This window comes from Zea mays, chromosome 1, assembly GCF_902167145.1.
Source record: "Zea mays cultivar B73 chromosome 1, Zm-B73-REFERENCE-NAM-5.0, whole genome shotgun sequence".
Lineage (NCBI taxonomy): Eukaryota > Viridiplantae > Streptophyta > Magnoliopsida > Poales > Poaceae > Zea > Zea mays.
In genome coordinates this window covers 154232817-154257661 of record NC_050096.1, presented here as the reverse complement: position 1 = coordinate 154257661, position 24845 = coordinate 154232817, and the positions used below count along the sequence as shown (strand labels likewise).

General features: G+C 44.8%; 1 protein-coding gene and 1 pseudogene across 2 annotated transcripts; both read left to right on the top strand.

Annotated features, from left to right (window-relative positions):
- Positions 1-503: 503 nt before the first annotated feature.
- LOC109941415 (UNC93-like protein 3) lies at positions 504-14687 on the top strand (annotated as a pseudogene).
- A 470-nt stretch (positions 14688-15157) lies between these two features.
- LOC100272816 (uncharacterized) lies at positions 15158-24638 on the top strand. 2 transcript variants are annotated; one of them, NM_001196101.2, is made up of 10 exons: positions 15158-15484; positions 15585-15748; positions 21950-22013; positions 22096-22209; positions 22365-22409; positions 22618-22853; positions 22943-23033; positions 23658-23770; positions 23853-23976; positions 24101-24629. In NM_001196101.2, the coding sequence occupies exons 1-10, from the start codon at positions 15284-15286 to the stop codon at positions 24281-24283; spliced, it is 1335 nt and encodes a 444-aa protein (NP_001183030.1). In that variant the 5' UTR covers positions 15158-15283; the 3' UTR covers positions 24284-24629. The 2 variants fall into 2 exon arrangements, with proteins under 2 accessions (NP_001183030.1, NP_001140741.1); NM_001147269.1 differs by lacking the exons at positions 15158-15484; positions 15585-15748 and adding exons at positions 20111-20492; positions 20611-20774 and having other exon boundaries at positions 24101-24638.
- The last annotated feature ends 207 nt before the right edge of the window (positions 24639-24845 follow it).

The following is a 24845-nucleotide window of genomic DNA, read 5'->3' as shown; positions in this document are numbered from 1 at the left end:
CATCCCTCCCAAGCACCTCGCCTCGCACCGTTACCCGCACCTTGTGCGGCTTCACCGCCCTCTCGCATGGCCCCGACGACCCCGTGCCTGCCACATGTGGTTTCGACGCCCCCACTCGCACGCCTGCCTGCGCCACGCGCGGCCACGTCGACCCGTCTGCGCCACACGCAGCCCTGTCGACCCCGCCTGTGCCACGCGCGGCCATATCGACCTCGCCTGCGCCACGCGCGGCCTCGTCGACCCCGCCTACGCCTCATGCGGCTCCGGCGACTTTGGCCCTGTCGACGAGCGGGACCCGCTTCGCCGACCCCGCCATCGTCTACCACCACCGCAGGAGCGCTCCTCCCTTGGTGCCCACGGACCTGGGCCCCTTGACGAGCTCGGCCCGATTCGCCGACCCCGCCGTTGTCTATCATCGCCGCAGGCCGGCCACGCCTGCGGCTCCTGAGTCGTCGGTGTACCACCCGGTCGCCATTCACCGCGACCCCGAGCACACTCACCCCATGGTGATTCGTCGCGCCGCTGGTGTTCTTCGGCCTGTCGATAGGCTGATCCTGGCTGCCGATACGACCGCTACTCCACTAGACGCCTCCCAGGTCTCCTCCTCCGTCCGCACAACCCTCGCTGACCCTCACTGGCGTCGGGCCATGGAGGAGGAGTACGTAGCCCTACTATCCAACAACACCTGGGACCTAGTGCCGCGTCCACACGACACTAATGTGGTCACCGGCAAGTGGCTCTTTCGCCACAAGCTGACTTTGAATGGCTCCCTCGACCGCTATAAGGCCCGCTGGGTCCTTCAGGGCTTCACCCATTGCCCCGGAGTGGATTATGATGAGACCTTCAGTCCCGTCATCAAGTTCGCCACCGTCTGTGCCGTCCTCTCCCTCGCCCTCTTCCGAAACTGGGCGATCCACCAGCTCGACGTCAAGAACGCCTTCCTTCATGACATTCTGACGGAGACTGTCTATTGCCCGGACCCGATCTGCCGGCTGAACTGCTCTCTCTACGGAGTGAGATGTTGCAGCCCAATATGAGAAAGAATGTGATACCAAACTTCTCTAGTGAACACACAATATACAAGGAGGTGTTGTACAGTTTCGTCTTCTTAATCACATAGAGGACATTGCGTAGGATGATCTAGACCTCGGCCAACAATGATTTAAAGAAGCCAGCCAAAGAAAGAATTTACATCTTGAAGGCACACAACTTTTCCAAATCCTCCCTGCCGTTTCAAAGGCAAGTGCCCCTCGCTTGGCAGTTCTGGTTTGAGTTGCTTAATCCAATTGGTCTTGGACATTTAGTCCCTGGCCAGAAAGATATGATCTTTGCTGAGTGGTGGAGAAAAGCGAGTAGAAGGATGAACAAAGATCAAAGGAAGGGTCTGTAAGGGTATTAAACCGTTTCCTCTTCTTCAATATAATAATATGTACCTCTCCTCCATGTTTGAGAAAAAAATATGCCCCATGAAGTTGATATTTCTTTTTTGACACCTTGACAAATACTGTGAAACAGAGGTGTTCACAGAGGTGTTGCTACTTGCTAGTCATGCAAATGGATAAATGCTTACTGTTGTTTTCCACCCTGAATTTTCTTTATTACCTTCTATTTGCCACTTCGGCTGCTTAGTGTGTTATACATCTACATTTAAAATGTCATTTTTTTCTGATCCTTTGATTCTCATATGACTTCAGGATGGGGTAAGTGTCATGGGAAAAAATGTGATTTGTTGCATTTCTTGGCTGCATGATCGTGGGCATTTTTTAATGTGTTTTCTGTCAAAAAGAGATGAGAAAGGAGATAATGATCTGGTGCACTCCTCGTTTGGAGCGATGTTGAAGTATATTATTGCCCCTTTCAAGGACCGAAGGATTTTTCTTATTATTCCCCTTATGGTATATATAGGCTTGCAACATGCGTTTGTCTGGTAAGTAACCAACTTTTTATCTACATAGTTTGTTTCTTTCTTTCTTTACTATGCTATTCTTTAAATAAAACACTATGGATTATTATGAAGGGCTGTATTCACAAAGAGTATTGTAAAACCTGTCCTTGGCATATCCGGAGTTGGTGGAGCTATGGCAATCTATGGTGCTGCGGATGCAGTTGTAGGTGAAATAACAATGTCATTAGTTGTCTTATAATTCTCCCCTCAGCCAAAATGTTAAGAAATATCGCCTTCTGTTCTATATTCTAGGTTGTTTGGTTTTTCTAGATACCTAGTTTTTGTTATGAACCTAGATATAGGTTATGCCTAGATAAATAATAAAACTTGAGTATCTAGAAAAGCTAAAACGATCTATAAATTGGAACAGAGAGAGTACCGTAAATTCCTCGTACCATTTTGTGATGCACCCTGTGTTTCGGTTTTCATTTGCCAAGGTTTCTGATGTGGCTATTTATAGTCAGTAATTGCTGAAGACTTGAAGTGCATTAGTGACTAGTCACACTAGCGACTGCTACATATATCTTCTTTTACAGTTTCTAAAATCTAAAAGCCCCACATTCTAAATAAGTAAAGAAATCGCTCTGCATGTTTTTAGCTGACCGTTGGAACATGACTGGCATTTCAGTGTGCAATTGTCACCGGATGTTTGACCTCTGGACTTTATTCAGTTACATTCATAGTGTCAATTGTGTTGGATGGCAAAATGATCGTGCGAACGGTCCGCACTGGTAGTGCGGATGGTCCACGCGTACAGAGTCAATTAGGGTTCCGATTAACTCGGGAGATTGGTTTGTAACGAGTCCAGCCCTTCTCCTCTATAAATATAGAGGAATACAGCCGATTAAACATCAACAATCGAATCAATAGTCGGTTTATCTCTCGTCTTACCTTAGGCATTAGGAGTAGTTCTAGTTTAGTCTCTGAATCCCCAAATTCTCCGCTTCTCTTTGGCTCTACGTCGATGAGAGGTGTCTAGGCCAGCCTGTCGACCCTAGACAACACCTAGAATCTCTCCTCCCCGACGGGGTCCCTCCCGAGAGCGAGATTGAGGCGCCGCCGGCGAACTCCGCCGCCCCTGCGCACGCGTGGACCGTCCGGCCTATAGGCGTGGACCGTCCGGACCGTCCCAGCAATATCATAGAGCCGACTTGGGAAACCTTGCCGGCTAACGAACAGCTCCAGTTCGAAGAGCACAAGGAACAGCTAATCGAAGAAGCAAAGGTGAAGTTCCTGGCCAACTTCAAGGTGGACAGGAACAACAAGGTCGTTCGGCAACCGGCGACTGATATGGCTTTGCTTCGACCCACAACGGATACCCCCAATGTACATAACACCAACGAGCTCCAATCTCTTAAAGCTTACATAGATGAACAGCGAGAGCAAATGCAACATATCGTAGGGGGTATACAAAAAGATTATAAAAGGCTAGTGCGTGCGTTTGATAAATCTACCATTGCAAATTTTCTTTCGCACGAGGTTGAGTTGGGGGAAAACACGTGTGGTTCATCAGTCATAGGTTGTCACAACCAGTCACAACCCCTTTATGGGATGACGATAGACACGTACCCTGGGCAACCACAGCCTCCTACGCACATCGACAATAAATTCGCCAATCTGCGCATGTCCAGACCGTTCGCACGTGAGCGCGGACCGTCTGGGCCAGCGGCGGCCGGTCCCATTTTTAGAAATGAATTACCGAAGCCTGCACCCGAGCCGCCACGTAGTACGCAAACCCTAGATAACCCATTCGGACCATCCGTGTATGGCGCTAGACAGTCCGAATATAACGTCGGACGGTCCGGCCACATGGTCGGACAGTCCCGCACGTTGCCGGACGGTCCGTATATCTAACCGGACAGTCTGGCACAGAGTTTTTTGAGGAGGATGGCTATCCAACCCCAGAGCCGTCCCAGCTAAACTTCTCGTCACACCATACGACACACCAGCACCATAATATAACATACCAAACCCATGAGGGTGAGTACTTTTCGGCCCCTAGAAGGCTAGAAAGGAATGGCCAGCTTAATAGGGCAAGTATTAATACGCCACAAAACCCAAACCAATGGGGAGGAAGACCACATACTAATATCCAAACAACCTCACCTATGTTTGACTAGAGAGTCGGTGGTCTCGCACTGGCTGCCATTGATATAATGAGGGAAGAAATAGTCAGGGCGTTCCGAGATAAGCTCGGAGTAAGCATGGTCTCTGGGGGCAGTCATATCGGAGGTCTTATGACAACCGATTTGACCACCACCCATACCCATAGGGAACCAGGATACCCGAATTCACAAAATTTTCGGGTGACCAAGGAAAGAGCACACGTGAACACATAGGCCAGTTTTTAGCGCAATTAGGAGAATTGGGCGACATAGTGGCATTCCGTGTACGTTTGTTTTCATTATCTTTAACAGGAACTGTATTCGCATGGTATGCCACATTACCTCCTAATACTATTTTGTCATGGGGGATTTAGAAAAAAATTCCATGATCACTTATTTTCCTATCACTATGAGTTAGATTTGGTTGACCTGGTGGCCCTGCGACAAGGAAAAGACGAATCGGTTAATGAGTACATCCAGAGGTTCCGAAATACAAGAAACCAATGCTTTCAAATTCATTTGGCAGAAAAATAACTAGCGGGATTAGCCTTTAATGGATTGCGATATTATTTAAAGGAAAGACTAGAAGGCATCCAGTTTTTCATGTTAGCACAATTACATCAGAGAGCTTTGGCTTGTGAAAGCCGAAGCAAAGAAACTGCTAAAACGATTCGCCACAACGTCCATATAGTAGAGTGTGACCAGAGTAGCTTGGACGATGAATCAAAAGAAGTATACGCGGCTCAAATGGTTTGGCCAAAGCAGGTCAAATCTTCGGCTTGTTCCTCCTTACAGCCAGTTCAAAAGAAACGACAAGAGGATGTTAAATTTACATTTAATGTTGGTAAATGTGACAAAATATTTGACGAATTACTCAAAAATGGCAACATTAAAATAAATCATATTGTTCCATCCGCCGACGAACTAAAATGTTGTGCATACTACAAGTGGCACAACTCGTTTTCTCATGCCACTAATGATTGTAGTGTATTTCGACGACAAATCCAATCGGTCATTAACGAGGGACGATTGAAATTTCAGGAAATACAGGTGGATACGGAGCCCTTCCTAGTGAATGTGATCGACTTCGAGGGCAAAAAGGTCCTAATTCGGCCCGGCATGGCCGATAAGGGCAAAGACAAGGAAGTAATCATCGGCGATGCGCGAAAGGCCGATGAGAATAATAAAATCTCTTGCAAGAAAGTGGTGGCAGAAAAGACTCCTAATGGAGGGGAGACTTTGTAAGTTACCATCACCACCTCCAACGCTGGGGGACAGGCGCAAGCAAGGAACCAGGCGTGTGCACCTATTTTGCGCATCGCGGACGGTCCGACGCACAGATGCGAACGATCTGGGACACCGCGGGACAGTTCGGACCATTCTATTGGACGGTCTAGCAACGCCCAGGAACCATGACGACCATATACCTTCAAACCACGACGACCAGAAATAGGTACGTGGAAAACTAATACAGTAAAGGCAGCTGGCTGACTGGTCAGATCTGGTCCGACCTTTGACTAATTATTGTCTAAATATGTAAAAAAGAAGGCCGGCCCAAGTGATCGGCTAGCAAAGCGACCTCGCTCACCCACTCAAGAGCGACAACAGGTAAAACCGATTGGGCCACCTCACCAATCGAAAAGAATGACATGTCATAATGTCCAATTACGACCCAACATACCTGCATGGACACATCCACCCCCATATCCACCTGTGCCATATCAATATACATACATGCCAGCGCCATATGTCCCGAATCAAATGTGGGGCATGCCACCATACCCATTTGGGATGCCCTAGTACCCCACTTGGGGGGCACCCCAAACATCTGTATTCAATAGGGTGGCACCTCCAGTACAAGACCGATTGGGCACCACTCGATCCAGTCATCAAGCACAGGCCCAACGAGATTGTCGGACCACTCGGCCATAAAGGCTGACCAATCCGGCAGGGGGGGCATATAGCTACAACCTCCAACAGGACAACAAAAGGAGACGTCATCAATATAGGAACATCAAATGTCGTCGTACAAGAAAATAACGAAGGGCCGATGATTTTTGGTGAATCGGCCAACACAAGCAAAAAAGAAGATACGACTGTCAACAAAACAACCAATCCAAAATACTCCATGCCCCGATGGTGCCCATCAGGATTGACACGATCGCAAAAGCAAAAATTACAGCGCCTAAGAGCGAAGGAGAACCAGGAAAAGGAGGCGGAAAAGATATTCAATGACACACATCCATAGTATCCGCCACCACAAAAGAGATGGATACCAAAGGTCGTTGAGGAAAAGCAAATGGTCACAAAAACAGAAAATAAAACAACAATTGTGCAGCTCTCTGCAGGTATGGTGGACAGTCCGGCTATAAAGGCCGGACCGTCTGCATAGGGCGCGGACCGTCCGACCCCTGAGTCCGGACCGCTTGCACTACACCAGGACACCTCCAACGGCGTGCCGACACCCATAGAGGAGGACGACCTACTGGGGGAAGACCTGGTCGACTACGAAGCTTCTCCAGAACACCTAGGTATGAACGTAAATGTTATTACATTCTCCGCCGATTGTACTATTATCGACGACGATGAACCTGTCGTTGCTTAGTTCGACTTTGGTCCTAAAGAGGCCACCTTCACTAAACCAAAGGAACCGGTAAATCATTTAAAGCCGCTCTTCATGCGCGGTCACATTGATGGGATACCGATTGCTAAAATGTTAGTAAAGGGGGGGCAGCCGTAAATCTAATGCCTTATTCATTGTACAGAAAATTAGGTAAATAGGACGATGAACTTGTCAAGACCAACATGACCCTCAGCGGCGTTGGAACTGATAGTTCGATCAAAGCCAAGGGAGTCACGTCTGTTGAGTTAACCATCGGGACAAAGATCCTTGCTGTTGCATTCTTCGTTGCTAATGTATAAAGAAATTTCAGTCTGATCTTAGGCAGAGATTTGATTCATGCTAATCAATGTGTACCTTATACGTTACATCAAATGTTACTACAATGAGTAGGCGACGATGTAGAACAAGTACATGCTGATGCATCGGCCTATATTGCCATGGCAGATGCCCCTGTACTTTGGACCTATGAGACTATTACGTGTCTCACAGGAGTAGATTTTTCTTATTATCAATTCATAAGTATAGATAAAAAGGGTTTCATTCCTATAATGCTAGATCCGATGGAGAATCAGCTAAATCCTAAATAAAGTTTAAATGATGAGTATACAGATGCCGAACATGTCCCTTGTCACGGACAGTCCGGCCTTTGAGGCCGGACGGTCCGGTCTCTGAGGCATGGACGGTCCGGTCTGTCATAGAATAGTTCGACTTTTAAGTCCGAGCGACCGCCATAGCATAAAATCAGTGTCGTGGATGGTCCGGTTCTCGAGACCGGACGGTCCGCCGTCACATAGAGACCATCCAATTTCTCTGTGGGAGACATAATAGAGGAATTCAGAGATCTCGACAAATTAGGACAGGGGTTTACATCGGCCGATCATTTGGAGGAGATCGATATAGGAGATAGTAAAACTCCAAGGCCGACTTTTGTGAACAAAACCCTAGAGACCGATCCTAGAGATGAAATGATCGGTCTATTGAAAGAATATTCTGATTGCTTTGCTTGGAATTACACTGAGATGCCACGATTAAGCCAAGAGATAGTAGAGCATCGACTGCCTATAATGTCCGGTTTCAGACCTTTCAAATAGAAAGCTAGAACATTTCGTCCAGACCTACTCCCATGAATAAAGGACGAAATTCAATGGCCGCTAGAAGCTAATTTTATTAGACCTTGCAGATACGCAGAGTGGGTCTTCAATGTTGTGCCGGTGGAGAAGAAAGAATCAGGCAAGCTCAGAGTATGCATTGATTTTCGCAATTTGAATAGAGCAACTCGTAAAGATGAATATCCCATGCCCATAGCCAACACGTTGATCAATAATGCGTCAGGAAATAGAATTATTAGCTTTCTTGATGGTAATGTCGGATATAATCAGATTTTCATGGCCGAAGAAGATGCGTCTAAAACGACCTTTATATGTCCAGGCTTCATTGGTTTATTTGAGTGGGTTGTCATAACATTTGGTGTAAAAAATGCTGGTGCTACTTATCAGAGGGCTATGAATTTGATCTTTCACGAGCTATTGGGAAACACTGTGGAAGTCTACATTTATGATATTGTAGTCAAATCGACTGAGTTTAGTTCTCATATAGCTGATTTGAGCAAAGCCTTTGATAAAATGCGTCGGTATGGTCTGAAAATGAACTCACGTAAATGTGCTTTTGGAGTGTCGGCTGGTAAGTTTTTAGAATTCATCATTCATGAACATGGTATAGAGATAGACCCTGACCGAATTAACTCCATTCGGAATGTGGGACCTCCGATCTGTAAGCTTGAAGTGCAGAAGTTCCTCGGCAAGGTAAATCATTTATGGAGGTTTATTTCTAACCTAGCCGGGAAGATTGATGCCTTCACTCCTATCCTTCGGCTTAAAAATGATGCCAAATTCACCTGGGGGCAGAGCAGCAGGAAGCGTTTGATCTCATTAGAAAGTATTTGTCTTCGGCTCTCGTGTTAAAAGCGCCACATGTAGGAGTACCGTTTAGATTATACATTGCTGCTGAAGGTAAAGTCATTGGAGTTGTTCTGACGCAAGAGACCGAAGGAAAGGAGCATGTGGTAACCTACCTAAGTCGGAGGCTGGTGGATGCTGAAACAAGGTACACTTTCATCGAGAAGTTATGTTTATGCTTGTTTTATGCATGCACCAAGTGTAGATGTTATTTCTTTTCTAGTCATTGCACTGTTTCCGGTCACACCGATGTGATCAAATACATGTTGCAAAACCCAATTATGAGTGCTAGAATTGGTAAATGGGCTTATGCACTCATAGAATATGACTTAGCTTATGAACCATTGAAATCTATGAAAGGCCAGGTCGTAGCAGATTTTATTGTAGAACATCGGATTGATGATACTCATAAAAACTAGACATATCATACCTCATTGTTACTCCCTGGACTTTATATTTTGATGGATCGGTTTGCAATGAAGGACAAGGAATTGACATCATGGTTGTTTCACCAAGTAATGTCTCCTTCGACTTCTTTAGCCGATTAAAAACTTATTGCAATAACAATCAAGCCGAATATGAGGCCCTTTTTTGGCTTGGAGCTTTTAAGTTGTATGGCAGTAAAACATGTGAAGGAATTTGGTGATTCTCAGCTGGTTGTCCAACAGGTATTAGAAAAGTATCAATGTTTTGATAGTACTCTAAATAGTTACCTTGAAAAATGTTGGGGCATAATTCATTCTTTTTGACGAATTCAGCATTCGACACATCTCTAGAGTTGAGAATCACAGAGCTAACAATTTGGCACAAGATGCATTAGGTTATCGGATAAAGCGAGGGAAATTTCACAACATTGAAAATCTGATAACCGGTATAGTGCTAATTCCCCAGGTCGCAGACCGTCCGGGTGAGGGCTTCAGACCATCTGGGGTTGCCAGGAAGTACTCCTGGTAAAATCGACTGATAACAAAGCCGATGGGACTAATTGGAGGACACCCATAGTTGATTACCTACGAAATCCCAGTGTTAGGATAGATAGGAACGTTCAGCGTACGACTTTCAAGTATGTTTTAATGAGCGATGAACTATATTGCCGAACGGTCGATGACATCCTGCTTAAGTGCTTGGGCCCAAGTGATGTTGTATTAGCCATGGCCGAAGTACATGAAGAAATTTGTGGTACCCATCAATCGCCTCCAAAGATGAAGTGGTTATTACGAAGATCTGGCTTCTATTGGCCTAACATGATAGCAGATTGTTTCAAGTACTACAAAGGATGTCAAGTATGTCAAAAATTCGGTGACTTACAATTGGTCCCTGCAGCCGAATTACATCCTATCATTAAACCTTGGCCTTTCAAAGGATGGGGATTGGACTTTATAGGAGAGATCCATCCTTTGTTATTAAAAGGGCATCAGTTCGTGTTAGTTGCCACTGACTACTTTACCAAATGGACTGAAGCCGTTGCTCTGAAGAACATGACACACAGGGAGGTAATTGAGTTCATAACTCAGCATATTATTCATAGATTCAACATTCCCTAGACTTTGACCATGGACCAGGGGGCTTCTTTTATGTCAAAGGAGGTTCTTGAGTTTGTTGAATTATATAGAATTAAATTGCTCAATTCATCTCCGTATTATGCTCAGGCCAATGGACAGGCCGAGTCTAGTAATAGGACATTGATTAGCCTGATAAAAAAGAAGATATTTGATCATCCTAAGCATTGGCATAATATTTTGTCCGAAGCTTTATGGGCTCATAGAATATCTAAACATCGTGCTACTAAATTATCTCCGTTCGAGCTTGTCTATGGGCAGGAAGCAGTGTTACCCGTAGAGATAAGTTTAAATGATGTCAGGTTCGCCAAGTAAAATGATCTAACTGTCGGTGATTATTATAATTCAATGATGAACAATATTGATGAAGTGACCGACAAGAGAGTGACAACCTTAGGAGAAATAGAAAAGGACAAGATCATTGTCGCCAAAGCTTACAACAAGAAGGTCAAGACTAAATCATTCCAGGTAGGGGACCTGGTATGGAATACCGTCCTGCCTCTAAGGAGCAAAGACCGGAAGTTTGGGAAGTGGTCGCCAAGCTAGGAAGGCCCTTACAAAGTCACGCAGGTGATGTCCGGTAACACCTACTTGTTGAAAACATTACAAGGCAAAGACTTGTCTAAATCGTTAAACGGGTGTTTCCTCAAGCAGTACCATCCTAATATGTGGCAAGATGCCTAAGAAAACCGAGGTGATCACACGAGTTAGTTGCTTTTGGTTTGCTCAGCTCCGCCAAAAGGCGGGGGCGGGGGAGGGCATATGTTGGATGGCAAAATGACCGTGCAGACAATCCACACTGGTGGTGCGGACGGTCCGCGTGCGTGTAGAGTTAGTTAGGGTTCCGAGTTTCTTGCTACATTTGTTGGCTAGATTCACGGAATTAACTCGGGAGATTGGTTTGTAACGGGTCTAGCCCCCCTCCTCTATAAATATAGAGGAATACGACCGATTCAACATCAACAATCGAATCAATACTCAGTTTATCTCTCGTTTTACCTTAAGCATCATGAGTATTTCTAGTTTAGTCTCTCAATCCTCAAATTCTCCGCTTCTCTTCGGCTTTACGTCGATTAGAGGTGTCTAGGTCGGCCTGCCGACCCTAGACAACACCTAGAATCTCTCCTCCCCGACGGGGGGTCCCTCCTGGGAGCGAGATTTAGGCGCCGTCGGCGATCTCCGCCGCCCCTACGCACGCGCGGACCATCTGGCCTATAGGTGCGGACCGTCCGGCCCGTCAGCCAGGGAACCCGAGCCCTGCGCCAGGTTGTGGACCGTCCGGTCCCTGGCCGCGGACCGTCTGCGCATGTGTAGAGAGTATCGTCGTCAGTTATCATCGAAGTGATTGGTGCCCGAATCGGCGCCAACACATTGGAGCTGTCGTCCAGGCTTTAGTCCTACTCTGGTCGCTTCTTTTTTACAGGTATGATTTCTTTATAAAATTTTACGGTGCTGCTATGCCTGTCACTGCTATTTTGGTTCACTCATCGCTGCCTTGGTGCAGCCCAATTGTTGGAGCGCTTGGTGCAGCTGCCCCACTACTCATAGGTGCCTTATGGGGCATTGGTGATGGGATGTTGAATATAGTGTTAAACACGGTTCTTGGACTGTTGTTCGAAGATGCCAACACAACAACACTGTTTAGCATTTTCGACGGCCTCTGTTATTTTCGGCGGCCAGGGGTCGGCTGCCGAAAATAACATGTTATTTTCGGCGGCACGTTTGAGCCGTCGAAAATAAGCCTGTTTTCGACGGCTACTGACACAGCCGTAGAAAATTACGTTATTTTCGGCGGCATCTGACACAGCCACCGAAAATTAACGTGTTATTTTCGGAGGCCGACCCCTGCCCGCCGAAAATAACATATTTAAACAACCGGCTCGACTTCTTCTTCCTTCATTTTCTCCTTCTCTTCTCTGTCTGCCTCGCGTCGCGCCGCGCCTGCCTCCCGCTCGCGCCGCCGCACCGCCTCCCGGCCCGCCGCGCCGCGCCCGTCGCTTTTGCGCATTTTATTCCATATTTTTGGCGTCTGTTATTTAATTGACGCCAAAATTAATATATAATTGTAATTAAGTTTGTTTGATTAGTGTTTGTGATTATTATTATTGTTTAGTTTGATGACATTAATATATTAGGGGCATATTGTATTTGTGGCATTAATTTCATATTAATATGTGGTACTATTATATTATTAGTTTTACAAATAAATTATATTGGTACGTAGAATAGTTGCATTATTAGGGTATGTGGTACTTAGTTTGATTTGATTAATATTATATCATTATTTGTTTTATATATAAGTAATATATTGTTTAGTGGCAGCGAGGTTATGCTGCCGAAATTTGTTTGGATCCTGCTAGCTTGATGTGGGTTTAGAACCTATCCTTACCTATACATGTAGGACCGAAATCCTTGACGAAGTTGAATAATGTTTTCACGATATGGTTCGGTTTAACAGTCTCAGACATGGTTGAAGATCGTGTATGGATGTACAATGGCTGGAGTAGGAATGGACGTCATTCTGATGATTGGGTAGCCAAGACCAAAGATTTTGTGGACCACGTATTCTCCTTGTCATTAACCAGCACTGTCAGATGCCCTTGTAGGCGGCACGAAAACAGTATATTTATTAATAAGAAAAGAGTTAGCCTAGATCTTTGTCAGTTTGGATTTATGTCTGGATATGAGGTGTGGGAACATCATGGTGAGGTAGTACCCAACCGAAATGTAGAAGAGGAGGAGAATAATGATTGGGCTGGCGATGATGCGATGCATGAGATGCTAGATTCGCTACGTCCAGAATTAAACCTAAGCTCCGAGGATCCTGCCACACCAGAGGTTTCTAGATTTTTAAACTACTAAAAGACTCTGAAGAGCCGTTGCATAAACACACAGATGTGAGTATACTCGCTTTTATGACTCGGCTCATGGCCATTAAGTACAAGTACTTTTTCTCGAACAATTGTTACAATGAGATTTTAAAGTTATTAGGAGATGTGCTCCCAAAGCCCAATAAGTTGCCTAAAGATATATATCATTCAAAGACAATTATCAAAGGTCTCGGTATGGATTATGAAAAAATTGATGTGTGCAAAAATAATTGTATTCTTTCTATGTGATTGGTTTGACAGCAATAATGGGATTAGACAAAGTCAATATGGCATAACTGAAGTAAAGCACAAGGAATGACTTCGAGGCCATGATAATTCTAGACCTTTTTTCGGCGAAAACAAGTAGTAACTATTTTCGGCAGTCCTTATTTTCGGCGGCTGTTCGGTTGACCGTCGAAAATAGTCTATTTTCGGCGGCCAGGTGTTAGCCGCCGAAAGTCAACGGTTATTTTCGGCGGCTGTTCTGTAGGCCGCCGAAAATAAGCTATTTTCGGCGGCGGGTCACTGGCCGCCGAAAATAAAGGCTTATTTTCGGCTGTTTTTTTCTGGCGGTCAGAAACCGCCAAAAATAGCTTATTTTCGGCGGTAAATGACTTATTTTTTGCGGTTCCTAGCCGCCGAAAATAATTGTAGCTGTTGTAGTGCAAGGTAATTACCGTCATGATCCTCCCATTGTCTGTCTTAAGATTTTTCTTTCTATCTCACTCTCAATATTTGGAACATAATGATTTGTAATTCCATGAACGGTGTCTTCAACAAATACTTAAAGTTTCGCGACGTGGCAAGCGCAGGAGGCTGCCTTCGCACAGTTCAAGGTCTGGGAATGTGGTGCCGCGTCGCCATCGTCTTCTTAGGGCATGTACAGTGGAGAGACACCAAAACGGTTCTCCAAGCACAGGAGACAACTAAGAGACTCTATTGTACAATTGAGTATCTATAAACGTAGTCTATTAATAAATATAGAATTAAATGTATTTGTATAGCATCAGATCAATAGAACAGACGACAAATTTGTACAGTGGGAAGTGAGGCGTCTGTTGCTACTTGGTTTACGTGCCAGAGGCGTCTCTTCACGGAGAGACGGCTCTAAGATTTTTTTGCAAATAACCACCTTAAACACCTTAAGAGCCTCCATATTAAACACCACTGTACATGCCCTTAGCCCAAGCATCATGCTACAGGCCATGCTCATCCTGATGATCACCACCCTCTTCGTCTCATGTGGCGCGTTCCTTTTCCTCACAATTGTCATCCAAAAGCCATCGACCGTCAGGTCATGAGGCAAGTGCATCTTGGTCAGTGTTATCAGCAGCGTGCAGCGCCTCATACTGCTTCAAATCCGAGTTATTTTTTCGCGGTGGCTGAGAGAGGAGCGGTCGTGAGAATCCTGGCCGCCGTAAGGCGTTTGGCGCGATTTGTGTCCATTGTAGCGGCCGGCGAGCCAAAATACGATTGTAAAATAGTAACCAAACAAACAAGCCCTTCGTTTCGTTTGGCCACACATGTGGCAGCCAATGGAAAATAAAAATTTCTGTAATATGGAACCAGGTTCTTATTTTTCTCTCACAATTAAAAGGTTTGGTCTAAATTAAATCCGAAACGATTGTTAGGATAGGACCATCTTTGCATTTTACTATGTCTTTTTTTTTTAAGAATGTCACGAACATGTGACTCGGAGAAACATGACTGAACAGCAATGGCAATTTCGCACAGGTGTTGTAGCCTACTAGGCTGTCGGACCGGCAAGAGCAAAACTCATGTTACTGTTCACAGGCGGTAATGTGAAAAGATTAAAAATTTATTTTTTTATAGATGGAATAAAGTTTTCCATGTCGTTATCGTGTCATATACTCATAGTACGTATAAATTGCATTTAACAATCTGCATCATTTTAAACCATGCGTCTCAGCGTCTGGTACTAGCGGGTGTGACTCATATATATATATATATATATATATATATATATATATATATATATATATATATATATATATATATATATATATATAACGATTTTTTAATCGCGCCCGGCTTTTTCCGGTCGTCGTCGTCGTCCCGTTCCCCAAATCAAAATTCACAATCACGAAGAAGAACACGAGAGCAGAACCTCGACTTTGGGCTGGGCAGACGGCATACCGCAGAGCGCAGAGAGCACGCCACCCACCTCGTCCCCTCAATTTCGCCTGTTCGCCCCAACGCCTCTCCATGGCGGGCGCCGACGCAGGGCTCGCGTCGGCCGCCGGCGACGTCGAGGAGGCCGCGCCCCTGGTCGCCGGCCCCGGCTCCCGCCGCGCGCCCGCCTCGGTGATGGGGGCGTCCCGCGACGTGCACCTGCTGAGCTCCGCCTTTCTCTTCGTCTTCCTCGCCTACCATGCGGCGCAGAACCTCCAAAGCACTGTCAACACGGTAGGTGCACCCGCTGCCCGCTAGTGCTGTTCCACTTCCACCAGTCACCAGAGATGCGTACCTCACCTCATCCGTCGCCTTGGCGGCCGTGCTGTCGCAGGACGAGAACCTGGGCTCCATCTCGCTGGGCGTGCTCTACACGTCCTTCACGGCGTTCTCGGCGGCGGGCTCCGCGGTGGTGCGGTGGATGGGATCCAGGCGCGCGCTCGTGGCCGGCACCTCCGGCTACCTCCTCTTTATCGCAGCGAACCTCCTACCGTCCTGGTAAGCACGCTCGCACGCTCCTCTCGCCTCCTCTCGACCGCCTTCCTCTCTGTTCCTGAAAGTCTGAAACTGTATGTGCTACATGATATCCCAAAAGGGAACGTACCCGTGTATACGAGGTTTTAGTTTACCTATGATGCACATGAATTAACAAATTTATAAAAAAAAATTAAAAAATCATACATGTTTCTTCCATCCTAATCCTATTATATATAAAATTTGTTATATTTTAGCTATAATAAAAAGAGAATATTTAACCGATTTTCTAATTTAAATCTATCAGAAATTTTATCTTTTTTATTACAGCTAAAGTACAATAAATTTGAACTTGAAATTTTTTATATAATTCGAGTAACGTAGAAAGAATATTTATGTATTTTTTAGAATTTTTTATGAACTTTGTTAGTTTATATGTACCATATGTGCATCCAAAGCTTAGGTGCACTTGATATTTTCCATCACAAAAAATCATCGCATTGTGTTTGAACTCATAAAGTTATTTTTTGTGGGTTATCCTTAAATAGAATTACATTTTTATATAGTATATAAGAAATTAGATGTGATACACCTACAAAGTTAAGCCTTAACCAAAGATTTTCTTTGATGGAATCACCCAAAAATTAGGATTTTTAATAATCTTTGAAACACTAAGGGCTAGTTTAAAAACTCAAATCAGGATTAGATTAGAGGGGATTGAGGGCTGGTTTGGTGGGAATTGGAGGGGTCTATTGGAGAGGAAATTCGTAACGGATTGTTAGCAACACAAATCTCACGAGCTCGAACCAACAGCAAGAGTATCACCGATCATATGATTCTGGACAATTTTAGAGTAGCAGCAGCCAACGTATTCTAGAAGGTACCGAAAAGTGAGAGGATCTAGGAACAAGAGAGGGAAGGAGAGGAAGAAGATGAACAATAATGGGAAGTAGAGGTTTCTGTTGTAAAATGATTCTTCGATGTCCTCTTTGGCTTTTCGATGTCCTCTTTGGCTTGCTCGGCTCCCATTTATAGATGGAGGGACAGGCTGTCCAGTCCCACTAGGTAGCCATTCCTAACATTCCCCACGGTTTGAAATGTGGCTTGCCTCCAAGCTGTTGATAGTGTAGACTCCAGATCAAAAAGTTGTCGGAGGCCATGCAAAAATTCAAACACCCAAACTCCATAGGTAGAGGCCACGGTTGTTTGATTCCAATCACAAGTCCAGCTCTTGCAGCCTCCTCAGACAGAAACTTGCTTGCTTCTTCAAAATACCTATGGTCCGCCATCTCATGGAACAACGCTATATGTGCCTTTGCCGTCAGAGTAACCTCACTCATTTAAACTCGCTCTTTCTCTAAGCACATTTTATCAAATATCTCAAATCCTCGTGCACATGCATAGCATCCAAGCTCATCTCCTTCTGGTATGCGCACTATTTGTGCCTTCAAACCACCTGGAAGCAAATCCTTGTTAGTCCCTTGATATTGAACATGGCCTTCAGCTTCCTCTAAACCTCTGATGCATTCGCTGGGTGACGCATCATGCAAGCGGTGATATGTAACTGCGTTCGGCGCACACCCATGCACTTGCCTCATCCGCTCATCCACGAACACAATGGCCTCTTGCAACCTCTCAATCTTGCGTAGCCCATCCACTATGGTGTTCAAGATGGCAATATCTAGGCAAACATCCGAGCCTGGGCTGGAGATTTGGTCGAGCACCTTGAACGTGTCCCCAACATTGCCGGACTTGCAGAGCCCATTGAGAAGTATCCCGTTGTCCAGGCCCACTAGGTAGCCATTCCTAACACGGATTTCCTCCTCCATAAATTCCCTTTAATTCCCTTATCGTCAAACTTCTTCAAACCCCTTCAATCTCGGAGGGGATACTAGCCCTAAAAGTTATGGGCGGCGTGGTTAAGCATTTGTAATAAAATATCTTTGAAGAAATAGAATCCATATGGTTTAGGATATTTAGTTTATAACCCAAAATTGCTACGTCACAGATTAGATGTGTCGTAGTTTTTTTAATACTATCACACCTTGCTACACTTCTAAACCACATTTTCATAGGCCTATTCCTTTGCCAAACCATATGACTTACTTGTGGTGAACAAATTGTTAACCACACATTTGGCAAAGGTTGTCAAGAAGTGTGGCAATATGTGACCCTCGCACAAACACTCTTGCGGGGTGGATGTTTGGAACTGCTACAGTTCTAGGTTCTAGCTTCAGCGTGTGGCTCATAACTTTAAATAGTTTAAAAATATTTTTAATCTAAACAATAAATTAAATAATTTATCTAAATGTCTTCTAAAGGTTTATGACTCTAGCTCTATGATTTTCTAAAGCATCTAATAAACTGCTTTATTAACTCTATCAAATTTTCTAAAGCTGAAGCATTTCTAAACAAAACGTTAGAGGTTGTTTGATACAACTCTGATTTTGACTTTAACGACAAGTTCAACATTAGATTTGTAGGAACTACACCAAATGGATACGATAGGATAAGTGCTCTTAGAGCACCTCCAATAGTTATGTAAAGCACTCCCTTAATATTGAATTAAGGTTTTTTTAAATGCTTCTTCATCTGTTATGTAAAAGCCACCCTAGATTTATAAACACCATAAATTTCCCTAAAACCTTTCTACATTCAGCAACCTTGTAGGGAGCTCCCGAAATCCATTAATGTCAATTCCATCCGAAAAAATGATTTGGTGCCATCCTTGTCATTCTTTGTGCCATGCTCTTTCTCGTTTCTCCACTGTCCTGCCTCTTCCTCGTTCCCCGCATCATCCTAGGTCTACGGGTTGGATCTGCCACCTTGCTCTTCCTAGTTCCTCCACCGTCCTCCGCTCTTCCTAGATGACTCTGTTTTTTTGCCTGGATTGCCCGACCCGACGACACTAACATGCCCCTCTCTAGAGTCGTTGTCGCTATCGATTGTCCTCCCCTTCTCTAGAGGCAACGCCACCCTACGATAGAGCCGACATTGCTACCCAAGAGTCGATGTTGCCGCCCTGTGTCTTCCTCGGGACGCTGCCTTGTCCCTTCTCTAGAGGCAATGCGGCCCTGCCCTGGAGCCACTGTCGTGTCTTCCTTGAGACGCCACCCTACCCCTTAGGGCCAATTTGGTGATAAGGGAATTTAAAGGGACCCACGGAGAGGAAATCCCTTACTATTCAATTTTGAATAGCAAGGAATTTCCTCCTGATCCCTCAATTTCCCTTGTCACCGAACTAACCCTTAATACCATCTCTATCCCTGTAAGCTTGTTTCCTCTATGCTTTGTCTAATCACTGATGAGATTTAAGGGATAACATTAGTGTGTTGTGATGGTATAGTGCTATGTGTAGAAATGTTAACCTTTTGTTAATTTTTAACTAGGTATAAGATTTGTTATTCAATCTTACACATTCTATTAATTTTTATACTTGTGCATAATATGATGTATGCTTTAAGTACATAGGAAACAAGCATAAGATTAAACAATTATGGCAGCTAGGTATTAAACAATTCTCGATGCAAATGAATAGCCGCACATGGTGATTAAACAATTGCAACAACAAATCAAGAAGCCATCATAGCTCACTAGATTGAAGTTATCGTCAATCACGAGGTCGCAATTTTTAGATCAAGTTGTGGATTGAAGATGAAAACAAAAGAAGAAAAATTGGGTGGTCTCATTAAAATTGGTGACATGAAAAGTTTTAAAATATTTAGGAAGTAATATATAGGGAACACCGGGAGGGGAGGAGTTTTTTCTTCCTATAAGGACATACTAAATCTAGGATTTAAAGTGTACAACTAGTACAACTACACATTACTATTGAAGGTGCTCTTATGTGTTTGGAAGAGAAACTAAAGTGCCACCAGTCTCATATGTCATACACAAAAATTTATCACTCAATGGCACAATGAGTATAAATTTCGACGACATATAAGATTTTTTACTTTCAATAATGAAGGTGAGGCCACAAGCCCAGCTTGCCGTTTCGGTCTCTAGCTCCAACTCCATAGAGGTTAGATTAGAGGAGCGAGCCATGTCAAACAAGAGATAACACACAAAATACAAACTGAATTTCCTTTTTGTCCTTTCCGCTTGACTTATTTCAGATAGAGATTGAGTTCACCAGAGCCATAAATAATTTTCTTTCTTTTTTTTCGATGATTTCAGATTCTGGTTGCCGTCTAATGATCCAAAATACCTGTTGTTTACCTTGGATAATGCGAGGATACTATCCACTTGGAAAGTTTTGGGAGATCCCGAGGCCACGTGGTGGACCGTCCTTTTTTTCTAAAAAAAATCCACCCGCAAACGGCAAGAAACATACAAGAACACACGGACAAAAAAACGCAGGAAATCATCATTCATCAGCCAGCGGCCGCGCTTACTGACAAGCCAGCGAGCGACTGCCCAGTGGGGCCCGGGCCCGGGCTCGGGCTCGGCCGCATGCCTCGTCTCGTATCCTCTGCTGCCGCTCTCCCGCGCCGGCCACCGGACCTCCCCTCCAGGCCTCCCAACTATAAGAGCTTCTAGAACCTTCTCCCTCGGTTCACTGCACACTCAACTCTCGCGCCCCACGGCACGCCCCTCGCTGGCCGCAGCCATGAACGCCCACCGCGACGAGGAGGCCGTCTCGCCGCTCATCGCAGCGCCCGGCGGTCGGAGCCACGCCGCCGACGCGCACGTCCTCTCGGCAGCCTTCCTCTTCGTCTTCTCCGCCTACAGCGCCGCCCAGAACCTCCAGACCTCCGTCAACACCGTACGCGCGCCGCTTCTCCCTTTTCGTTCCCAGTTGCGGATTCCCGATCCCTCCCCTGTACAGTACAGTACTGCTAGCTCGTTCTCATCAGTGATCCACGCGTCGGCTCGCCGTGCAGGAGGACGACCTGGGCACCGTCTCGATGGGGACTGTGTACACCTCCTTCACGCTCTTCTCCGTGGCCTCGTCGCCCGTGGTCACGCGTATAGGCCCCAAGCGCGCGCTCGTCGTCGGCACCAGCGGATACGTGCTCTTCATCCTCGCCAACCTCGTCCCGTCATGGTGCGTGCGTCTTGGTCGTGTATCACGATCCTATCTGGCAGACACGGATCCTGTACTACTGTTTGGGGGCGGGGGGTGTTGGTTCTGAACTGGACGCATGGTACCTCTTCGATTAAAATACCCTTGATAAAATGCAGACACCAGACAGCGTTTATTTGGGCTACAGACGTCCATGCTACTTGATAAACTCCTGTCTGATAGCGTGCTCTGTGCTGTAGTTGGTCTTGGGTAGTATTTGCGTGACATTGCCCCTCGGGTGATTGGGACACCTATCAGTTTACATTGCCTCTCCACGGTCACCTAACAACATCTTAGGCTCAAAACTATCAATTTGCCTCCATGTTCAACATCTAGCTAGATCTCCACGGGCTTTGGCTGGTGTGCTCCCGGCTATGATCTCACTTTGTCTGATTTGAAAGATCGTTTGCTTGTGCTGTGGTGGCCTATTGGACTGGACTTGGATGCATGGTAGAAACCTTTCTGATCAAATTACTTTTTAGGTGATGATGCTCATTTGAGTTGAGTGATGAGTGCTGATTCTACTTGATCAACTCTTGTTTGGTAGTGTGCTGTAGATGGAGGATGCACAAAAATCAGTGCACCCATGTCAATTGGACATAAGGTTTGTCTTATGTTTCTACGCAGTCTTTCTCCTGTCAATAATAGGCCGTTTGGTTTGAGGATTGAGCTAGTCCATCATCTTCTCACTCCTCACTTTTTTGTTTGGTTTGTGGAACGGAATGAGTCAATCCATCATCACCTCATTACTTATAGTTAGTTAGTACTAATATGAGGAATGGGGTCATCCCACCAAATTTGAGGAATGGACCCATGATGTACCAACATATTTTGGATAAAGTGATTCCTCAAACCAAACACCCTCTAAGTGACTTAAAAGGGACTCAGAGGTCCCTGGGTTCTTAAGAAAGTGTATTTGAATTTAGTGTTCAAGATATCTTTTGGGCTTCTCCCCAGTGTGGATTGTGGAATGTCTCCTGGTAATGTACCAGTTCTTTGACATGCATAAGTTGTTTGGATTTGGATAGCCTTTGATCCTAGCTGATATGCTTCCTAATCTAGTGGGTATTTCAGTTGTGTGAAATGCTAAAGAAAGTTTTAAGTACATTAAACATGATGCCTTTCATGTGATGTTGACTTAGATGACAAAATTTCAGGTACACAATGGTCCCAGCTTCACTCTACCTTGGTTTTACTGCATCGATCATTTGGGTTGGGCAGGTAATGTTGTTGCTTGAATTTTTCTAGGAAGTGTTATATTTATTGTTTTTTTCGACCTCAGGCACCTATACTTCAATTCCAGGGTACATACCTTACATCAGCTGCCCTCAGTCACGCAAGAGAAAATAATTTGCCCGAGGGTCCAACTTTAGGGAGCTTCAATGGGGAGTTTTGGGGAATGTTTGCTAGCACACAGGTACAGCTTTTCCAAGAGCTCCTCTTTTTCAAAAATGCTCCGAGATATTTTAGTATTAATTCCTCATCCCTAAGCTGAACTGTCTATTTCTCTCTGGATATGTCTCCTCTACAGTACAATAACTTCAAACTTATACATACATGTGAACTATGTAGGTGATTGGAAATTTGATCTCGCTTGCTCTGCTGAGAAATGGAAAGGTTAGCATCACATTGTAATATTTCAAACTGTAGATTCTTTTTACATTTGGCATTATGTTCTTGATAATTACAATTAGTAGCAGAGCTAAATTAGGGTTCATGATTTAACCTATGGTAGCATGATTGTCACTTGATTTTTTTTATAATGTTACGTTATCACTTGTGAGATGCCATCTTATTTGACCCTCTGTTTCTTATGTCGCTTCAGGATGGTGGAAGTATCACAGGGAAAAATCTTCTGTTTGCTGTGTTTCTTGGTTGTATGATTGTGGGCATTGTATTAATGTGTTTACTTTCGAAAAGAGATGAGAAAAAAGATAATACTCCAACGCATTCCTCATTTGGAGCTATGTTGAAGTACATCATTGCGCCACTTAAGGACAAAAGAATGCTTCTCACCATTCCTCTTATAGCATATTCAGGTTTACAACAGGCATTTGTATGGTAAGTAGCCTATCTCAATTTCAGCATCCATGGTTGTTCACTTCTTAATAAGCATTTTTCTAAGGCAGTTCTATGGATTTTTTCTGAAGGGCGGTATTCACAAAGAGTATTGTAACACCCGTTCTTGGCATCAGCGGCGTTGGTGGAGCCATGGCAATTTATGGTGCAGCAGATGTAGTTGTAAGTAAAATGAAAATGCGCTGTTTGTTGAATGAGTTTATCCATCTTTTACCTAGACTGGACATCGTTCATTCAAATTTCCCCATTTGCTTCCATTGCTTTAGGCAATAACCTCTAGTTAGCTGCATTGCATATCTTGTTTTCCAGTTAGCTGCAGCGTAGAACCATACCATTCGAAGGTTTGGGAACAAAGTTTTTGAAAAAACCACAGTTTTTGAAATACTATAGTATACTTTAGTCATGACAATACCACAGTTTTAAATAGTACAGTTTTGGAAACCGAGGTCCTGACCTAAGTTTAGAATCCTTAAAACAACTACAGTATTTGCAATACTTCAGTTTTGAAAACAGAGATTTTAACTAGCTACCAAACACCATTCTGTATATAATACTGCAGTATTTTATCTTCTAAAACTGTGAAAACTTCACTCCCAAACACCCCCTATGGGTTGATTTGGTGACAAGGGGATCACGGGAGGATTGAAGGGGATTGAGGGGGAAATAAACTAATGCCCCCCTTAATCCTCTCCAATTCCCCCGTGATCCCTTGTCACCAAATCAGCCCTAAAAGAAAAGCTGTAGTACATGTTTTACCTGATTCTTGGAACATGGCTGGCATTGCAGTGTTCTTTGGTTGCTGGACGATTGACCTCCGGACTTCGCTCAGCAGCATTTATAGTGTCGGTTGGAGCTATTCTTCAGGCCATAGTCCTGTTCTGGCTGCTTCTTTTTTACAGGTTTGATTTCTGTAAAAGCTATTCCGCAGTCGTGCCTATAACTGCCACTGTGATTGCTCACTCACCTTTATCTTGCCCACAGTCCAATGGATGGACTGCTTGGCGCAGCGATACCATTATTCATAGGTGCCTTGTGGGGTGTTGGTGACGGTGTCTTGAATACACAGTTAAGTGCATTACTTGGGCTTCTGTTCGAAGATGTCAAGGTAATCTTGTTTTAGTGTTTGTTGTTTGGTGTTTCATGTACACACATAGGCTTCCATCTCATCTGCTGTAGCTACTTGTCTTGTCCTCAACAAATACTAAAATTTGACACCATGGCCTATGCAGGAGGCTGCCTTTGCACAGCTGAAGGTGTGGCAGTCGGGCGCCATCGCAGTCATCTTCTTCCTGAGCCCAAGCATCACGCTGCAAGCCATGCTTCTCCTGATGGCCGCGGCTCTCGTCATCTCCTTTGGCTCATTCCTGTTCCTTACCCTTGTTGTTGAGAAGTCATCGCCCGTCAGAGCCTGAAGTGCGAAACCATTTCCCGATGTCCAGACCGGCGCCAGCGTGACTTGGTCAGTGTTACCAGTGGCCTGGGCAGCGCCATCGTTGTATCCCAATTTCACCGGAAACGCAGCATCCGTCGAGTGCGATTTGTGGCACAGTGGTACCATTTCAGGCAGCCAGTATCTGAACCGAAGCTGTAGCAGCTAGCAGTTCGTGCAACGGGGAAACCGTCAATTTGGGCACGCTTCTTGCTTTGCCAGTAGTGGTCCTTTCTCCTTTTGCAATGTCTGCACTGCAGCAATGTTGTTGGAAAAAAAGGATGTTGTAAGAAATGTTGTTTCATTTGTACCACGTCCTATCAGAGTGGTCTTTTTTTTTTTTGAAAGATCTATCGCTCTGCTTTTAAGAAAGCACAGAAGGTACACAAACAGCATTTAGGTTCATACAAGTTCAGATAACGACCCACATAGACAAGGAAAAACCAAGAGTCAAACGAGAGGAACCTTACTGTACGCAGACAACAAGTAAACACCCTGACACTACTAACTCAGACAACGCACTAGATCAGCTCACGAAGCCCCAC